The sequence below is a fragment of the Saimiri boliviensis genome, chromosome X (assembly GCF_048565385.1).
Source record: "Saimiri boliviensis isolate mSaiBol1 chromosome X, mSaiBol1.pri, whole genome shotgun sequence".
Lineage (NCBI taxonomy): Eukaryota > Metazoa > Chordata > Mammalia > Primates > Cebidae > Saimiri > Saimiri boliviensis.
The window spans coordinates 21,723,375-21,741,275 of NC_133470.1; the positions used below are offsets into that span (position 1 = coordinate 21,723,375).

At 42.0% G+C, this 17,901-nt stretch overlaps 1 protein-coding gene across 2 annotated transcripts in view; it reads left to right on the top strand.

Moving 5' to 3' along the window:
* POLA1 (DNA polymerase alpha 1, catalytic subunit) overlaps positions 1-17,901 on the top strand; it is a 318,904-nt gene that overhangs the window by 6,953 nt on the left and 294,050 nt on the right. For both annotated transcript variants that reach the window (XM_074392217.1, XM_003924081.4), the window contains exons 3-6: positions 5,274-5,370; positions 7,482-7,562; positions 15,598-15,713; positions 16,163-16,225. In XM_074392217.1, coding sequence (XP_074248318.1) covers positions 5,274-5,370; positions 7,482-7,562; positions 15,598-15,713; positions 16,163-16,225 — 357 coding nt within the window. The remainder of the gene's footprint in view (positions 1-5,273; positions 5,371-7,481; positions 7,563-15,597; positions 15,714-16,162; positions 16,226-17,901) is intronic.

Consider the following 17,901-nt stretch of genomic DNA (forward strand, 5'->3'; position numbering starts at 1 on the left):
TTATTATTTATTATTTTTTCGAGACAGGGTTTCACTATGTTGGTCAAGCTGGTCTCGAACTCCTGACCTCAAGTGATCCACCCGCCTCGGTCTCCCAAAGTGCTGGGATTACAGGCGTGAGCCACTGCGCCCGGCCCATTTTTCCTCCTTATTCCTCCTGTGCTTCATCTAATTCATAGCCTGCAGGTAGTCTATTGTCACCTTTGCCCTGGATTAGAAATACTCACATATTTTAAACTTGTAATAGGAACTTACTAGTATTAAACAAGCATGGGTGTGAGGTAGAATTCCTATAAGGTATTTTACAGATGATTTTAAAATTCCAAAATGAAAGTACATAGCCATATCTGTATTTTTCCTTATTGAGCAAGCTGTATCTATGGTAAGTCCCATAGGTTTGTTGGGGTCATTTAGAGGTACATTTACTTACTCTTTTTTTTTTTTTTGAGACGGAGTTTCTCTCTTGTTACCCAGGCTGGAGTGCAATGGTGAGATCTCGGCTCACCGCAACCTCCGCCTCCCGGGCTCAGGCAATTCTCCTGCCTCAGCCTCCTGAGTAGCTGGGATTACAGGCACGCACCACCATGCCCAGCTAATTTTTTGCACCTTTAGTAGAGACGGGGTTTCACCATGTTGACCAGGATGGTCTCGATCTCTCGACCTTGTGATCCACCCGCCTCAGCCTCCCAAAGTGCTGGGATTACAGGCTTGAGCTACCGCGCCCGGCCCCGGCTACTTACTCTTAAGGTATTGAGCAGTCTAGCTAAGCACTACTTGGAGAGAACTGTTCTTCCTTATCTCATTTGCAAGGGTAGTGGCAGTGGAAACTTGGACCTTAACTTCTGCTGTGTCCTGCTTGTAAGATTGAATGTGATGCTCTTGATTTTCCTCTACCCATTGTTTATGGCTTGCAGGTAAAAAGCAGAGTGACCACCATCTGCATAATACTGTCTAGCATCACCTTTAGGGCTCCCTGAGTATCTTAACTGCCTAATGGCTAGAAAGTGATTAACCAATACTAGAAAACAACCATAATTGATACACTTTTTGAACTAACGTATTATTCTAAGTGCATTTACCAATGTGTTTATTCACTCTTTTTGGAGATGGAGTTTTGCTCTGTCGCCCAGGCTGGAGGGCAGTGGTGCGATCTCTGTTCACTGCAATCTCTGCCTCCCGGGTTCAGGCAGTTCTCCTGCCTCAGACTCCTGAGTAGCTGGGACTACAGGCATGCGCCACCACATCCGGCTAATTTTTTCTTTTTGTATTTTTAGTAGACATAGGGTTTTGCTGTGTTGCCCAGGCTGGCTTTGAACTCCTGAGCTCAGGCAGTTCACCCGCCTTGCCTCCCAAATTGCTAGGATTACAGGTGTGAGCCATGGTTCCCGGCCTGTGTTTATTCATTTAATCTTTTCGGTAACCAAATGAAATTAGATACTATGATTAACAACATTTTGAAGGTGAGTTATTTGAGGCACAGAAAGTTTAATGAGGTCACAGTGGCAGATACTTTTTTGAACCCAGGCACGCTGGCTTCAGAATATGCATGTTTAACAGTTAACCAAATAAGAGGATTTGCTATTTGTCACCATTTGTTCAAGTTAAGTGAGGCAACCAGATCATAAAAAGTTGCTAAAAGGATTACAGTAAAACAGTAATAAAGCATTTTTTTTTTTTTTTGAGACAGAGTCTTGCTCTGTCGTCCAGGCTGGAGTGCAATGGCACAATCTTGGCTCACTGCAACCTCTGCTTCCCAGGTTCAAGTGATTCTCCTGCTACAGCCTCCCGAGTAGCTGGGATTAGAGGCGCCCACTACCACACCTGGCTAATGTGTATATTTTTAGTAGAGACGGGGTTTTACCATGTTGGCCATGCTGGTCTTGAACTCTTAACCACAAATGATCCACCAGCCTAGGCCTCCCAAAGTGCTGGGATTACAGGTGTGAGCCACTGCACTGAGCCCAGGAAGAAAGCATTTTTTTTTTTTTTTTTTTTTTTTGAGACGGAGTTTCCCTCTTGTTACCCAGGCTGGAGTGCAATGGCGCGATCTCGGCTCACCGCAACCTCCGCCTCCCGGGTTCAGGCAATTCTCCTGCCTCAGCCTCCTGAGTAGCTGGGATTACAGGCACGCGCAACCATGCCCAGCTAATTTTTTGTATTTTGAGTAGAGACGGGGTTTCACCATGTTGACCAGGATGGTCTCGATCTCTTGACCTCGTGATCCACCCGCCTCGGCCTCCCAAAGTGCTGGGATTACATGGGATTACAGGCGTGAGCCACCGCACCCGACCTGAAAGCATTTTTTTTTTTTTTTTTTAGAGATGGAGTTTCGCTCTTGTTACCCAGGCTGGAGTGCAATGGCGCGATCTCGGCTCACTGCAACCTCCGCCTCCTGGGTTCAGGCAATTCTCTTGCCTCAGCCTCCTGAGTAGCTGGGATTACAGGCACGCGCCACCATGCCCAGCTAATTTTTTGTATTTTTAGTAGAGACGGGGTTTCACCATGTTGACCAGGATGGTCTCGATCTCTGGACCTCGTGATCCACCCGCCTCGGCCTCCCAAAGTGCTGGGATTACAGGCCTGAGCCACTGCGCCCGGCCGCAATGTTGTTTTTAAAGATTGAGTCAGAATGACTTCTTACTCAAAATGATTTTTTTTTTTTTTTTTTTTTTTTTTTGAGACGGAGTTTCGCTCTTGTTACCCAGGCTGGAGTGCAATGGCGCGATCTCGGCTCACCGCAACCTCCGCCTCCTGGGTTCAAGCAATTCTCCTGCCTCAGCCTCCTGAGTAGCTGGGATTACAGGCATGTGCCACCATGCCCAGCTAACTTTTTGTATTTTTAGTAGAGACGGGGTTTCACCTTGTTGACCAGGATGGTCTCGATCTCTTGACCTTGTGATCCACCCGCCTCGGCCTCCCAAAGTGCTGGGATTACAGGCTTGAGCCACCGCGCCCGGCCTCAAAATGATTTTTAAAAATAGTTTTCTGATATCTCCTTGATAATATATTGAATCACTTAAATAAGAGACAAAGTCTGTCTTCAACCAACAAAAATAATTGTGCCAGTTCCCCTCCTACCCTGAAAAAGAAAATTGGTTAGTATAGTAATATTGGACAATTTTGCATCTGCGTTGTTAAAAACTTAATTTGGTAGGGCAGGTTGTTTCTGTTACCAGATCATTAAAGGCCAAATCAGTATTTGCCAGTGATTCCTATAGAGTTGATTACAAAGGAGGTGAAAACTCAGCGACATCCTGTAATTATTATAAGCCTTGCAGGTGTGGCAGAAATCCAGTCAGCTGTGGCCATCAGATTCTAAAAGCTCTGTCCAAGTTTTTTCCTAAGGTATTATCTGTTTAGGTGGAGTTGTTTTTCCCATACTCCATTTGAGAAAGGTAGAACTCTTTTTTTTTTTTTTTTTGAGGCGGAGTTTCGCTCTTGTTACCCAGGCTGGAGTGCAATGGCGCGATCTCGGCTCACCACAACCTCCGCCTCCTGGGTTCAGGCAATTCTCCTGCCTCAGCCTCCTCAGTAGCTGGGATTACAGGCACGTGCCACCATGCCCAGCTAATTTTTTTGTATTTTTCGTAGAGACGGGGTTTCACCATGTTGACCAGGATGGTCTCGATCTCTTGACCTCGTGATCCACCCGCCTCAGCCTCCCAAAGTGATGGGATTACAGGCTTGAGCCACCACGCCTGGCCGAGGTAGAACTTTTGAAAGAATGGGAGGAGTTTTTTTTTTACTCCCACTCCCTTGCCCAGGCTGGAGTGCAGTGGCTCGATTATGGTTTACTACAGTAACCTCCTCCTCCCCAGTTCAAGTGATTCTTCTGCCTCAGCCTCGCAAGTAGCTGGGATTACAGGCACCCACCACCAGGCCCAGCTAATTTTTGTATTTTTAGTAGAGATGGGTTTCACCACATTGGCCAGTCTGGTCTCAAACTCCTGACCTCAGGTGATCGACTCGCCTTAGCCTCCCAAAGTGTTGGGATTACAGGCATGAGCCACTGTGCCCAGCCTGGGGTAATTTTTTAATAAAATTACAGGTGTGAACCACTGTGCCCCGCCAAGAATGGGGTCATTTTTTTTTCTTTTTTTTTTTTTTTTTGAGACTGAGTCTCTGTTACTCAGGCTGGAGTGCAGTGGTGCAGTCTCAGCTCACTGCAACCTCTGCCTCTTGGGTTCGAGTGATTCTCCTGCCTCAGCCTCCCGAGTAGCTGGGACTATAGGCATGTACCACCATGCCTGGCTAATTTTTGTATTTTTAGTAGAGATGGGGTTTCACCATGCTTTTTTGGCTGGCCACGAAATCCTGACCTCAGGTGATCCATCCACCTCGGCCTCCCCAAATGCTGGGATTACAGGCATTAGCCACTTGGGGTAATTTTAAATACTTATTTAAGTAAGTATCTATGAGACCTTGCAAACCAGCCCACCAGAGTGTCATCTGGAAAGTCACTGGCAGGTCCCCATGGGCAGCTGCAGCAGTGGCGTGTATCTTTGATTTGTTGCTTTAGCTGTTCATAGATGGTCTGCTTTACTGATACCAATAGCTCATGGTGTTGTGGCCCTCTGGCAGTCAGGCAGCCATTGTGATCAGAGGACTTGCCACTCTCTGGGCTTGCCTTTCAAATAGCTCACCATTTAAGTCCCTGTGCAGTTTCAAGACCTGAGAATGGTGGGGGATCAGTGGTAATACAAACAGGGTCACTCAAAAACCATTTCTAGTTTGCCTGTAAAATATACAATATATTTGTTTTGCTAACTTTTGGAGGGGTTTGGATGAGGGAGATTTTCCTTTTGAATTATATTTGGTTGGTTGAACAGGCATGAAAATTATCGTTCTTCGCAGAGCATATGTCAGCTAGTGGAGAGGGAAGTGGCATGCCTTACAGGTTTGCTAAGTATAGGAGAAACCAGTCTAGAAATTACAAGTGAATAATCCCCAAAGCAGCTAATGAAGAATTGGCTATAATTCAGTTTGTTTTTTATGAAATAGATGAGTAATTGATGGTGTGACAAGTGTATTATGCTAATGGAATCATTTAATATCTTATGTTAACACCCACCTAAAAGGAATACTAAGTTAATTGATGTCTATTTAAGGAAAACCCTGTAGTGGTGTTGAATGTCAGAACTCATGATTTGGTTGCAGCTACTCCTTCAGGCTGCCATTCCAGTTTCAATTTGACAATTTTTTCATCAGAATTGTTTAACACTTTCACTCCATTTGAAGCTTTTTTTTTTTTCCTGAAACTTGTATAATGGCAGGTTGAGGACTTCACAAGTGTTTATGAAGAAGTTGATGAAGAACAGTATTCGAAGCTGGTTCAGGCACGCCAGGATGATGACTGGATTGTGGATGATGGTAGGTGGGGGGTTGTTGCTTCCCAGGCATTGCGTTAGGTGCTTCTTGTAGATTCTTATGTGGTGGAGTTGCTGCTTTGCCTGGGCAAATGTAAAGCACTGTTAGGATCTTTGGTTTGGATTTTCCTTTAATTATTTGAGGATGAAGAAGCAGAACAGTAGGATTTTTTTTTGGGGATATTTTAGAGAATCTAGGCACATACCTCAGGATATAGTATGAATCCTCCAGGTAATGGCTGTGTAGAATTGGGAGGAGCTCCTTGTCTGGGGCCAATGCACCACACTTGGAATTAAGGAATGCTGGTTCAGGATCCATCTTTCCTGCTTTCTAATCCTATGACCTTGGACAAGTCACTTGATTGCTGCGCCTCAGATTCTTCATCTGTAATATGGGGATAAGAAAACTGCCTTCTCGATAGTTGCTTAACATATGTCTAATGAATGGATAAATGAATTAATGAAGAGTTATTGAAATGACTTGCCAGTGATATTGGTGGCAATACTTTGATGTCAGTTTTATGCTCATTAAATTCATCTTCTAGGCCGGGCGTGGTGGCTCAAGCCTGTAATCCCAGCACTTTGGGAGGCCGAGGCGGGTGGATCACGAGGTCGAGAGATCGAGACCAACCTCGTCAACATGGTGAAACCCTGTCTCTACTAAAAATACAAAAAATTAGCTGGGCATGGTGGTGCGTGCCTATAATCCCAGCTACTCAGGAGGCTGAGGCAGGAGAATTGCCCGAACCCAGGAGGCGGAGGTTGCGGTGAGCCGAGATCGCGCCATTGCACTCCAGCCTGGATAACAAGAGCAAAACTCCGTCTCAAAAAAAAAAAAAAAAAAAAAAAAAAAAAAAAAAATTCATCTTCTAATATCCTTCTGGGCAAACTTTTAAGTTTTTTATCCTTTGACTGCAAACAAAGGATACATTACATAAATCAGTCTAATTAACTACAGATATATTATTGTCTTTTGAACCAAAATGCATAAATCTCATTGTGAATTTAATAGGAAATATGTCCATGTAGTTCTTCATGAAGGAAGCTATGAAAAGAATACTTTAAATTGTGTATATTGATAAATTTGCATTTGTACTCATGTTACTATAATCACAATTATGATAAATTTCAATTTATTCATTTAAAGAGCATAATAAAAATTTAGCCTAAATTAAAAAAAAAAAAGAAAAAACTGCCTTCTCGCAGAGCTGCTGTGAAGAGTATATGAGGTTCTAGGTCTGAAAAACTTGGTCAGTAGAAAGCACTGTACAAAGGCTGGTCCTAATGTTCCTGTGCCCCTTCTGAAAGCTCAGTGGTTCTCACTTGTAGGGTCTGACTTCTTGGCCATGTGAATGCTGACCACAGGGATCATATAGATTGTGCCTGTGACTATTTATGTTTCTACTTCTGTAATTGAATTCAGCTATATGGCAGTTTTCCCTTGTAGACTGGGATGTCGCTGGGCTAGTGGTAATCTTGATTCTTTTAATTTTTATTCTTCTGGTAGAGTAAAACTGCTGTAAAGCATCCTATTGTGGCAGACTTTGATCTATTGGCCAAATTGTTTCCTGAGGTCACCCAGCTAGGTATAATACATATCCTTTGGTTTTTGACTCCATACCTGCTGTGTGGATGCTGTGCATTGTCTGACACCTGTGTGAACAGAATTCTGCTACACTTAAAAATAGCACAGGCCAGGGAAAACATCTGAGCAGGTATAAAAGGTTTTTTTTTTTTTTTTTTTTTTTTTTTGAGACGGAGTTTCGCTCTTGTTACCCAGGCTGGAGTGCAATGGCGCGATCTCGGCTCACCGCAACCTCTGCCTCCTGGGTTTAGGCAATTCTCCTGCCTCAGCCTCCTGAGTAGCTGGGATTACAGGCATGCGCCACCATGCCCAGCTAATTTTTTGTATTTTTAGTAGAGACGGGGTTTCACCATGTTGACCGGGATGGTCTCGATCTCTTGACCTCGTGATCCACCCGCCTCGGCCTCCCAAAGTGCTGGGATTACAGGCTTGAGCCACCGCGCCCGGCTAAAAGGTTTTTTTGGTCATGGCTAAAATATTATTGGCCACTTTTAGAAATTTGATCCCAGTATTAAATTTTGTCCCTGCAGATGGTATTGGCTATGTGGAAGATGGCCGAGAGATTTTTGATGATGACCTTGAAGATGATGTCCTTGATGCTGGTGAGAAAGGTACCTACCTTTTGTTTTCCATGGTATTGTTTTGAGATTTAAATAATTCTTTAAAATTAGAGATGACTTGCTTCCCTGATAGTTTCCCTTTGAGAGAAGGACCTACTACCATTATTTTTAGGTACAGAATATGTTCTAATATGGAGAGAAGCATAGTTACGTGGAAAATTAAACATAAAAAGCAGAAACAACACCAGGAAATGAAGTTTTATGTCTCTGTTATTCGAGGCGTTTGCTCTTCACTTATTTTGAAGTTTTCAGTCCTGTGGTCATTTAAAACTTGCTGATTTTGAGGGCTGCAACAGTGATCTCTCTTAATTCCTACTGAAGTGATGTACTTAGAATTTTAGCTCTTTGATAATTGTATAGCACAGTAACAAGGTTTAGAACTGGAGTAATCAACTTGCTTTGTATAATTGAAATTTAAAATACTATGGATGAATGTGTCAGATTGTCTGAGCTGTACAATCATTGGCAATTTTTTTTTCTTGAGTAAACAAGCCTGATTTAGTTCCTGTAAAATGAGAATGGAAAATTATCTTCAGTATTTTTTTTTTTGTTTAGTTTGTTAATTAGTCTTCTACTACCAAGTGGTAGATTGTGGGTTAGCAAACTATGGCCCACTCACAACCAGTTTTTTGAAAAAACGTTTTGTCGAGATATAATTCACATTTAAAATATGCAATTCAGTGGCATTTAATGTAGTCACAGTTGTACAGCCATAACCACAATCAATTTTAGAACATTTTCGTTACCCCAAAAGGAAATCATGCCTGTTTTTATGTGGCCCTCGAGCTAAGAATAGTTTTTACATTTTTAAAGGGTATTTTAAAAATAAAGAAAAAATGCGAAGAATATGTAGCAGTGTAGGACAAATTTATGTGACCAAAGCCTGTCTGGATCTTCATTTGCAGAATAACATTTTGCAGCATTAGTTTTCTCTCTCCTTCCAACCACATACGCAGAGACTTTTTTGCTCAGTGAACTTTTTGAACTTTAGCAATGACCTCCTAAGAGTAAGGATACTTGACTACTTAACCATAATAACATTATCATGGTATTATCTAATATATTTTCTATATTAAAAGTTCTCCAATTAGCCCAGTAGTGTCTTTTAAAACTATTTTTAAAAAATGCAGAATTATTTTAGTTTTGAAGTCTCTTTAGTCTTTTTTTTTAGTAGAACAGCAACACCTCCCTCCACCCCCGGTCTCTTTTTGTGTTTCATGACATTGATTTTTTTTTTTTTTTTTTTTTTGAGACAGAGTTTCGCTCTTGTTACCCAGGCTGGAGTGCAATGGCGCGATCTCTGCTCACCGCAACCTCCGCCTCCTGGGTTCTGGCAATCCTCCTGCCTCAGCCTCCTGAGTAGCTGGGATTACAGGCATGCTCCACCATGCCCAGCTAACTTTTTGTATTTTTAGTAGAGACGGGGTTTCACCTTGTTGACCAGGACAGTCTCGATCTCTTGACCTCATGATCCCCCGCCTCAGCCTCCCAAAGTGCTGGGATTACAGGCTTGAGCCACCGCGCCCGGCATGACATTGATTTTTAAAGGGATCAAGCTGTTTGTTTTGTTGAACGTCCCACAATCTGAGCTTTGCCTGACTGCTTCTTTGTGCTTAGATTTGGGTTAAATATTTTGGCAACAATAAATACTTACTTATTTTTTGAGATGGAGTCTCACTCTGTCACCCAAGCTGGAGTGCAGTGGCACAATCTTGGCTCACTATAACCTCAGCCTCCCGGGTTCAAGTGATTCTCCTGCCTCAGCCTCCCGAGTAGCTGGGACTACAGGCATGTGCCACAGCGCCCGGCGAATTTTTTGTATTTTTAGTAGAGACAGGGTTTCACCTTGTTAGCCAGAATGGTCTTGATCTCTTGACCTTGTGATCCACCCACCTTGGCTTCCCAAAGTGTTGGGATTACAGGCGTGAGCCACTGCGCTCAGCCTGTAAATATCTATTTATATGTTTAAAATAAGTTTTGTCAACACCTACAATATAAAGTTCTGTCCTTCCCACTGATCATAACAGGGGCATATGATGTCACTTGTATCATTATTGTTGACACTAAGTTTGATCTTTTGGTTAAGATTATGTTTGTCAGATTTCTTGCTTATAAAGCTACTTTTTTTCCCTTTTATAATTAATGCAAAATAGAGGGTGATAATTTGAGACCATGTGTATATCTCATTTCCCCATAAATTTTTACCCACTGCTTTTAGCATTTATTGGCGATCGTTTCCCTTGTTTTAAAAGTTACTGCTTCAGACTCATGGATTTCAAAAAGATTTACTGTTGTAATTCATTAACCATTATTATAATTTTTCCTTTTTATGTTCAAATTATCGCAGATTTGGCTGGTGGGAGCCCCGTTAAGCTGGCTCCTTTGTTCTTTTGACATGGCTCCATCAGTCTTTGAGCATTTCCTTGCTTTCTGGGCCAAAAGGATAAGATGTTCCAGGTTTAGCTTGTATTCTTTCTGTCCTAGACCTGGAACCACCCATTTCTCCCAAGAGTCCTGGTTCCTTTTAGTGGGGAATAGTATCCAGATATGGGAGATGGATGTGTTCATTGCTATTAGGGTGTAATGGCTTCTAGGCCCTTTCAGTGAACAGAACAAGGAGGTTATATATATGTTATGAGTTTATATGGATGTATTTGATTGGTTAAAATCCAACATCTCTGGGTTCTTTATCTTACCATTTCTATATTTGTATCTGCCTTCACTCTCAATGAAAACCCTTGTCTTCTAAAATATACACAAAATATTATCAGAATCACTAAATGAATATGTCTATTAACAATCTTTCAAGTAAAGTTTATGATTTCTCTACAGTTTTATTTGTTCTTGGTATTTTTCCTAAGGGTCTATAGTCAGAGTATTGTAGAAACTATGTAAAGTAATTTTTTAGTGTGTGTTATATTAATTTACTATACAGGTTCATTTTTTGTTTGTATTCAAATTTCAGTTTTAAAAAATCCTTTTAATTTTACTTCCGAATATTGCAAAACATTTATATGATTTAAAAATCAAAATGAGTAACCTTTTTAAAATTAGTTTCTGGTTTATTAGAAAATAAGCATATGTGTATTTTTTCTATGTGGGATGTTATTCATTGATTCATTCATTTGTTAGTTAAATTAGAATATGTGAACTGTCTTCCTGGTTCTGCCAACCTGTATAATGTGGTGCCATTTGGTAGCATTAAACTGGTACCATTTGGTAGCATTGTGGTTAATTGTGTATTTCTAGTTTGTGTGAGTCCATGAAGAAGACAATGAGCTCGTGTTCTACTTTCATCTCCCTGAGCCTAGGAGGCCTGTGTTAAGAGTTATGGTTCTGTTGTTAATTGTCTGTGTCATCTTGAACTACTCCTATTACCTGTCTGGACTTGGGTTTTTGTCAGCTGCAAATTACGAGGTTGGACTGGATAGTGAGCTTCTCAAAGAAAGGACTCATGTCCTGGTAATCTCAGTGCTAATCACAGTAGTGGACACAAAGAAAGCATATAGTTTTGTTGAATAAACGAGCCATCTCTGTGTTTCTCTAGTCGTCACATTATCTCTTCCCAGTAAGACATTAGTGAAGAGAATGGTTTAATCCAGAAGAGAGGTAGTCTTAGAAATTTTTTTTTTTTTTTTTTTTGAGACGGAGTTTTGCTCTTGTTACCCAGGCTGGAGTGCAATGGCGCGATCTCGGCTCACCGCAACCTCCGCCTCCTGGGTTCAGGCAATTCTCCTGCCTCAGCCTCCTGAGTAGCTGGGATTACAGGCATATGCCACCATGCCCAGCTACTTTTTTGTATTTTTAGTAGAGACGGGGTTTCACCATGTTGACCAGGATGGTCTCAATCTCTTGACCTTGGGATCCACCCGCCTCGGCCTCCCACAGTGCTGGGATTACAGGCTTGAGCCACCGCGCCTGGCCAGAAATTTTTATTTTGTGTTTTGCCACCACCGTTCACCCGCAAGTCCCCACTGATTCAGTGTCCCTCACTTGGAGCCCAGTAAGGTCACAAGATCTTAGGAAGGAAAACGGACTTCTCCAATGCACTTTAAAGATTTATAAGAAATGATTGAATTTTCTTAGAAGTAAAAAGTCAACTCCATGGTGTGGATTTAATTCCTGGCATGTTGTTTTCAAACAGAGAAAAATGGCTGGGTGTGGCGGCTCACACCTGTAATCCCAGCACTTTGGGAGGCCAAGGAGGGTGGATCACCTGAAGTCAGGAGTTAAAGATCAGCCTGGCCAACATAGTGAAACCCCGTCTCTACTAAAAATGCAAAAATTAGTTCAGTGTGGTGGTGGGCATCTGTAATCCCAGCTACTCGAGGGGCTGAGGCAGGAGAATCTCTTGAACCTGGGAGGCGGAGGTTGCAGTGAGCCGAGATCACACCACTACACTCCAGCCTGGGTGACAGGAAACACACACACACACACACACACACACACACACACACACACAGAGAGAGAGAGAGAGAGAAAGAGAGAAATATCAGCCAAGTCCCAACGAAGAAAAATCAGCAGGAAAATGCAATAAAACAGAAACACTAAATTGTGGAAGAATTTCGCCTCAAATGTTTACTTGTATACATCTTTTTATTCTTCTGTCTGAATCCTGCTAACCTACAGTGGTGAGATTAAAGCCCCCTCATGAAGCCTTCCTTGCTATTCAGCCTTCTGTTGACCTCCTCTTTTCATATACTGTTAAGACCTGATTTTTATTAATTTAACATTTTGACTATTATATTTTGCTTTCAAAGTGCTGCAGCTGATACAGATCTCCTGTCTCACATTTTTCACAAATATCCTACAAACCTTTTCACAATCTTAGGCACATGAAAATCCTTTTTTCTTTTTTACTGTGGTAAAATGTGCATAACATAAAATTTACCACGAATGACATTTAATGTATTCACAATGTTTGCAACCATCACCATCATCTTGTTCTAGAACATTTTCATCAGCCCAAATCGAAGCCCCATACCCATTAGCAGTCAGTCTCCAATCTCTCTTCCCCCAGAGCCTGACAACCATTAATCTGCTTTCTATCTTTATAAATTTGCCTATTCTTGACATTTCACGTTTGATATAAATGAATCATGGAATATGTGATCTTTTGTATCTGACTTCTTTGACTTAGCATAAGATTTTCAAGTTTCACTCATGTTACAGCATATATCAATACTTCATTCCTTTTTATTGTTGAATAATCTACTGTGTGGATGTACTACATTTTGTTTATTAGTTGATGGACATTTCGATTGTTTCTACCTTTTGGTTGTTGTACATAGTGCTACTATGAACATTTGTGTACAAGTTTTTGTTTGAATGCCTGGTTTCAATTTTTTAGCATACTAACCCAGGAGTGGAATTGTGCATATGTGTTTTTATTTCCTTTTCTTTCTTTTTTTGAGACAGGTTCTTGCTCTCTTGTCTAGGCTGGAGTGCAGTGGTGCCAACTCAGCTCACTGCAGCCTCTGCCTCCTGGGCTCAAGGTAGCCTCCCACCTCAGTGTCCCAAATAGCTAGGAATACAGGCGCATCTCACCATGCTCAGCTAATTTTTTGTATTTTTAGTAGAGACAAGGTTTCGCCATGTTGCCCAGGCTGGTCTCAAACTCCTGGGCTCAAGCAGTCCGCCCACTTTGGCCTCAGAAAGTGTTGGGATTACAGGCATGAGCCACGTTGTCCAGTCCCTTTTCTTTCTTAAACAAAAGATAATATTGACCAGGCGAGGTTGCTCATGCCTGTAATCCCAGCACTTTGGGAGGCCGAGGTGGGAGGATCACAAGGTCAGTAGATCGAGACCATCCTGGCCAACATGGTAAAACTCCGCCTCTACTAAAAATATAAAACTTAGCTGGGCATGGTGGTGCATGCCTGTAATCCCAGCTACTCGTGAGGATGAGGCAGGAGAATGGTGTGAACCAGGGAGTCGGAGGTTGCACTGAGCTGAGATCGTGCCACTGCACCAGCCTGGTGACAGAGCAAGACTCTGTCTCAAAAAAAAAAGAAAAAAAAAAAGATAATGTCGTAGAAGTTTTGTACTTTGCTTTTTTCATGTAGCAAGATGTCTTGAAAATCACTTTATATTAGAACATAGAAAGCTTTTTAAAATTACTTATTTCTATGTAGGTGCCTAGTATTCCATGATAGGGATTGTACCATAGTTTATTCAAATGGTTTCCTTGGAAGAACATTTTGATTATTTTGAGTAGTTTGTTATTACAAATAATGCCACATCCAATAACTGTACATATGATGTTTTCCTCGGAAAATTCCCAGAAGTGGATGGCTGGCTCAAAGAATAGCTACACGTAAAATTTTTTTTTTTTTTTTGAGACAGCGTTTCGCTCTTGTTACCCAGGCTGGAGTGCAATGGTGCGATCTCGGCTCACCGCAACCTCCGCCTCCTGGGTTCAGGCAATTCTCCTGCCTCAGCCTCCTGAGTAGCTGGGATTACCGGCACGAGCCACCATGGCCAGCTAATTTTTTGTATTTTTAGTAGAGACGGGGTTTCACCATGTCGACCAGGATGGTCTCGAACTCTCAACCTCGTGATCCACCCGCCTCGGCCTCCCAAAGTGCTGGGATTACAGGCTTGAGCCACCGCGCCGGGCCGTAAAATTTTTATGTTTGTTTTTTTGAGACGCTCTTGTCACCCAGGCTGGAGTACAATGGTGTGATCTGAGATCACTGCAACCTCTGCCTCCCAGGTTCAAGTGATTCTCTTGCCTCAGCCTCCTGAGTAGCTGGGATTACAGATGCCTACCACCATGCCCAGCTAATTTTTGTATTTTTTAGTAGAAACGGGGTTTTAGCATGTTGGCCAGGCTGGTCTCAAACTCCTGTCCTCAGGTGATCCATCTGTCTTGGTCTCCCAAAGGGCTGGGATTACAGGCGTGAGCCACTGTGCCTAGCCTGCTACACATAAAATTTTATTAGCTGCTGCCTAATTCTTCATAGGAGCTGTCCCATTTTATACTCTCATGAACAATGTATGAATGTCTGTTTCCCTACAGCCTTACTAATAGAGTGTTGTCAAGCTTTTGAATTTTTGCCACTCTGATATGTGAGAAGTGGCGTGTTATTGTGGTTTTCATTTGCATTTCTTTTTTTTTTTTTTTTTTTTTTTGAGACTGAATCTCGCTTTGTCGCCCAGGCAGGAGTGCTGTTGTTTAGGGTTGATAGGATATACTATGTGTCTGGTTGCTATTCCTCATAAAATGGAAATTAGGATGCCCCCATATCATAACTGGTAATCCCATTTCTTCATAGTTAAAATTTCCTATCAGATTCAGTGTAGAGCTAAAGAGATGATATCATGAAGACTTCTAGGCTAATTCCTTGGTTCAGGATTAGCTTTATCTTTTTATTTCTGTGGGGAAAACATAAAAATCCAAAATTTTCACTTTTGAAAAGCTTTTTATTCACATTAACAATAGCAATTAAGCAGTCACACTTAACTCATCCTGATATTTAACTGGTATCTTATTAGTTTCAGTAATAACATTTAGCCCAGGTTTTCTTGAATTAAGCTCATTATATTTTTTCCTACATACCTTGTATAAAATCTCATAGTTTTGTATTTTTAATTCTTTTTTTTTTTTTTTTTTTTTTTTGAGACAGAGTTTTGCTCTTGTTACCCAGGCTGGAGTGCAATGGCTCGATCTCGGCTCACCGCAACCTCCGCCTCCCGGGTTCAGGCAATTCTCCTGCCTCAGCCTCCTGAGTAGCTGGGACTACAGGCACGTGCCACCATGCCCAGCTGATTTTTTGTATTTTTAGTAGAGACGGGGTTTCACCATGTTGACCAGGTTGGTCTCGATCTCTTGACCTCGTGATCCACCCGCCTCGGCCTCCCAAAGTGCTGGGATTACAGGCTTGAGCCACCGCGCCCGGCCGTATTTTTAATTCTTAACATTTTTCTTCCCAGTTCACATATACAGAGATTAAGTGACTAGACTTTTAAATTTCCATTTTGATTTTTGCTGATGCATGTTTCTAAATAATTTATATTCCAACAGGAAAAGATGGTAAAGCACACAACAAAGATAAGAGGAATTTAAAGAAGCCTGCAGTGACAAAACCGAACAATATTAAGTCAATGTTCATTGCTTGTGCTGGAAAAAAAACTGCAGATGTGAGTTTCATGGTTTCCTTATATTTTGTATTTTCCTTTGTGAGGTGAATTTAATATTTGATCATACAGATGATAGGTGCTCAGTATATATTTGAGTAATATTTTTCCAGTTTCACTCACTAAGTTGGATGTAGATTTCTAAGTGAATTAAGGTACTTCATTGGAACTTGGGAAATGGAAAAGAAAATTGAACAGAAAAGCTGAATTGAGAGTGTGTTTAATTTTAGTGAGTAGCAAGAAGATCCTGCAGTAAGGATGAACACAGAGGACGGGAGCTATAGATGTAGAAATTATATATACACAGGTGATTGTTAAAATCTGTGAATGTAGATGAGCCCTCAGAGTGAGGAATGAAGAGGCAAGGACTCTTCCTTTTATACACGTGTGTAGTTTTGGTGAAAATTTTAAGTGCAAGGCTTTCTCATGCTACCTTTCTTTACCATTTCCAGAAAGCTGTAGACTTGTCCAAGGATGATCTGCTAGGTGACATTCTACAGGATCTTAACACTGAGGTAAATGAATCTCCGGGAGTTGTAAAATATGCAAGGAACGTAGACTGACGAAACACTCTAGTAATTATACAAAACAGACTATTGCTAGAATTTTTTTTTTTTTTTTTGAGACGGAGTTTTCGCTCTTGTTACCCAGGTTGGAGTGCAATGGTGCGATCTCGGCTCACCGCAACCTCCGCCTCCTGGGCTCAGGCAGTTCTCCTGCCTCAGCCTCCTGAGTAGCTGGGATTACAGGCACGCACCACCATGCCCAGCTAATTTTTGTATTTTTATTAGAGACGGGGTTTCACCATGTTGACCAGGATGGTCTTGATCTCTTGACCTCGTGATCCACCCGCCTTGGCCTCCCAAAGTGCTGGGATTACAGGCTTGAGCCACCGCGCCTGGCCTTATTGCTAGAATTAAAAAAAAATTTTTTGTATGGTCACCTGGGCTGGTGTGCAGTGACGCGATGTCGGCATGCTACAACCTCTGCCTCGCAGGTTCAAGCGATTCTCCTGCCTCAGCCTCCTGAGTAGTGAGGATTATAGGCACCTACCACCACGCCCCCTTAATTTTTTTTTGTAGTTTTACTAGAGACGGGTTTTCACTATGTTGGCCAGGCTGGTCTCGATCTTCTGACTTCATGATCTGCACACCTAGGCCTCCCAAAGTGCTGGGATTACAGGTGTGGGCCACCGTGCCTGGCCTATTGCCAGAATTTTTTAAAATGTAAGGACAACACCAACAAAAAATACCCCACAAAAAAAACTCCTTCAGGTTGGTTTCTTTTTTTTTTTGAGACGGAGTTTCGCTCTTGTTACCTAGGCTGGAGTGCAATGGCGCGATCTCGGCTCACCGCAACCTCCGCCTCCTGGGTTCAGGCAATTCTCCTGCCTCAGCCTCCTGAGTAGCTGGGATTACAGGCACGCGCCACCATGCCCAGCTAATTTTTTGTATTTTTAGTTGAGACGGGGTTTCACCATATTGACCAGGATGGTCTTGATCTCTTGACCTCGTGATCCACCCGCCTCGGCCTCCCAAAGTGCTGGGATTACAGGCGTGAGCCACCGCGCCCGGCCAGGCCAGGTTGGTTTCTTTTCCCCACCATTTTAGGTGAGTATTTCCAGCTGTTAGAGCTGTGTGATTATGTAGATAGGGCTGTGTGGCTGTGCGTTTGAAGTAGTAAGAATATACCCAGGAGTCACTTCTGTTAGTGCTCACTGCTTGTGTTCAGTTGCTGTGCTGTAGGTTCCCTAAATAGACTGAAGCCTGTCAATCTGCACAATCAGGTTTAAGAGCCTCGTCTTGAATTCTGAGTGGGAATGAAGGATGAGTGAGTGAACTATCCCCGATAGAACTCCAACAGTATTAGCTGCACTGCAAATTTGAAATTTGGCCATTTCCCATAAAGATTAAGCTCTCATTTAGAAGTGTACTTCTTTTGAAGTGACCATTGATTAAAATGACTTAACATCAGCACCATGTAGTTCTATCTTGACAATTTTTAAATGTAATATTCTCAAAGGTTAAGTGAAAGTGCGTTAAATTTTAAAAAGAAAAAATTGGTGAGGGGGTAGATTTAATATCTATTTTAGTTTTCTTGTGATTTCTATAGTATTGTTGCTATAGTAACCACAGTGCATGAACATAGATGGGAGGGGGGCGGGGGGCGGGGGAAAGGGAAAGAAAAGAAA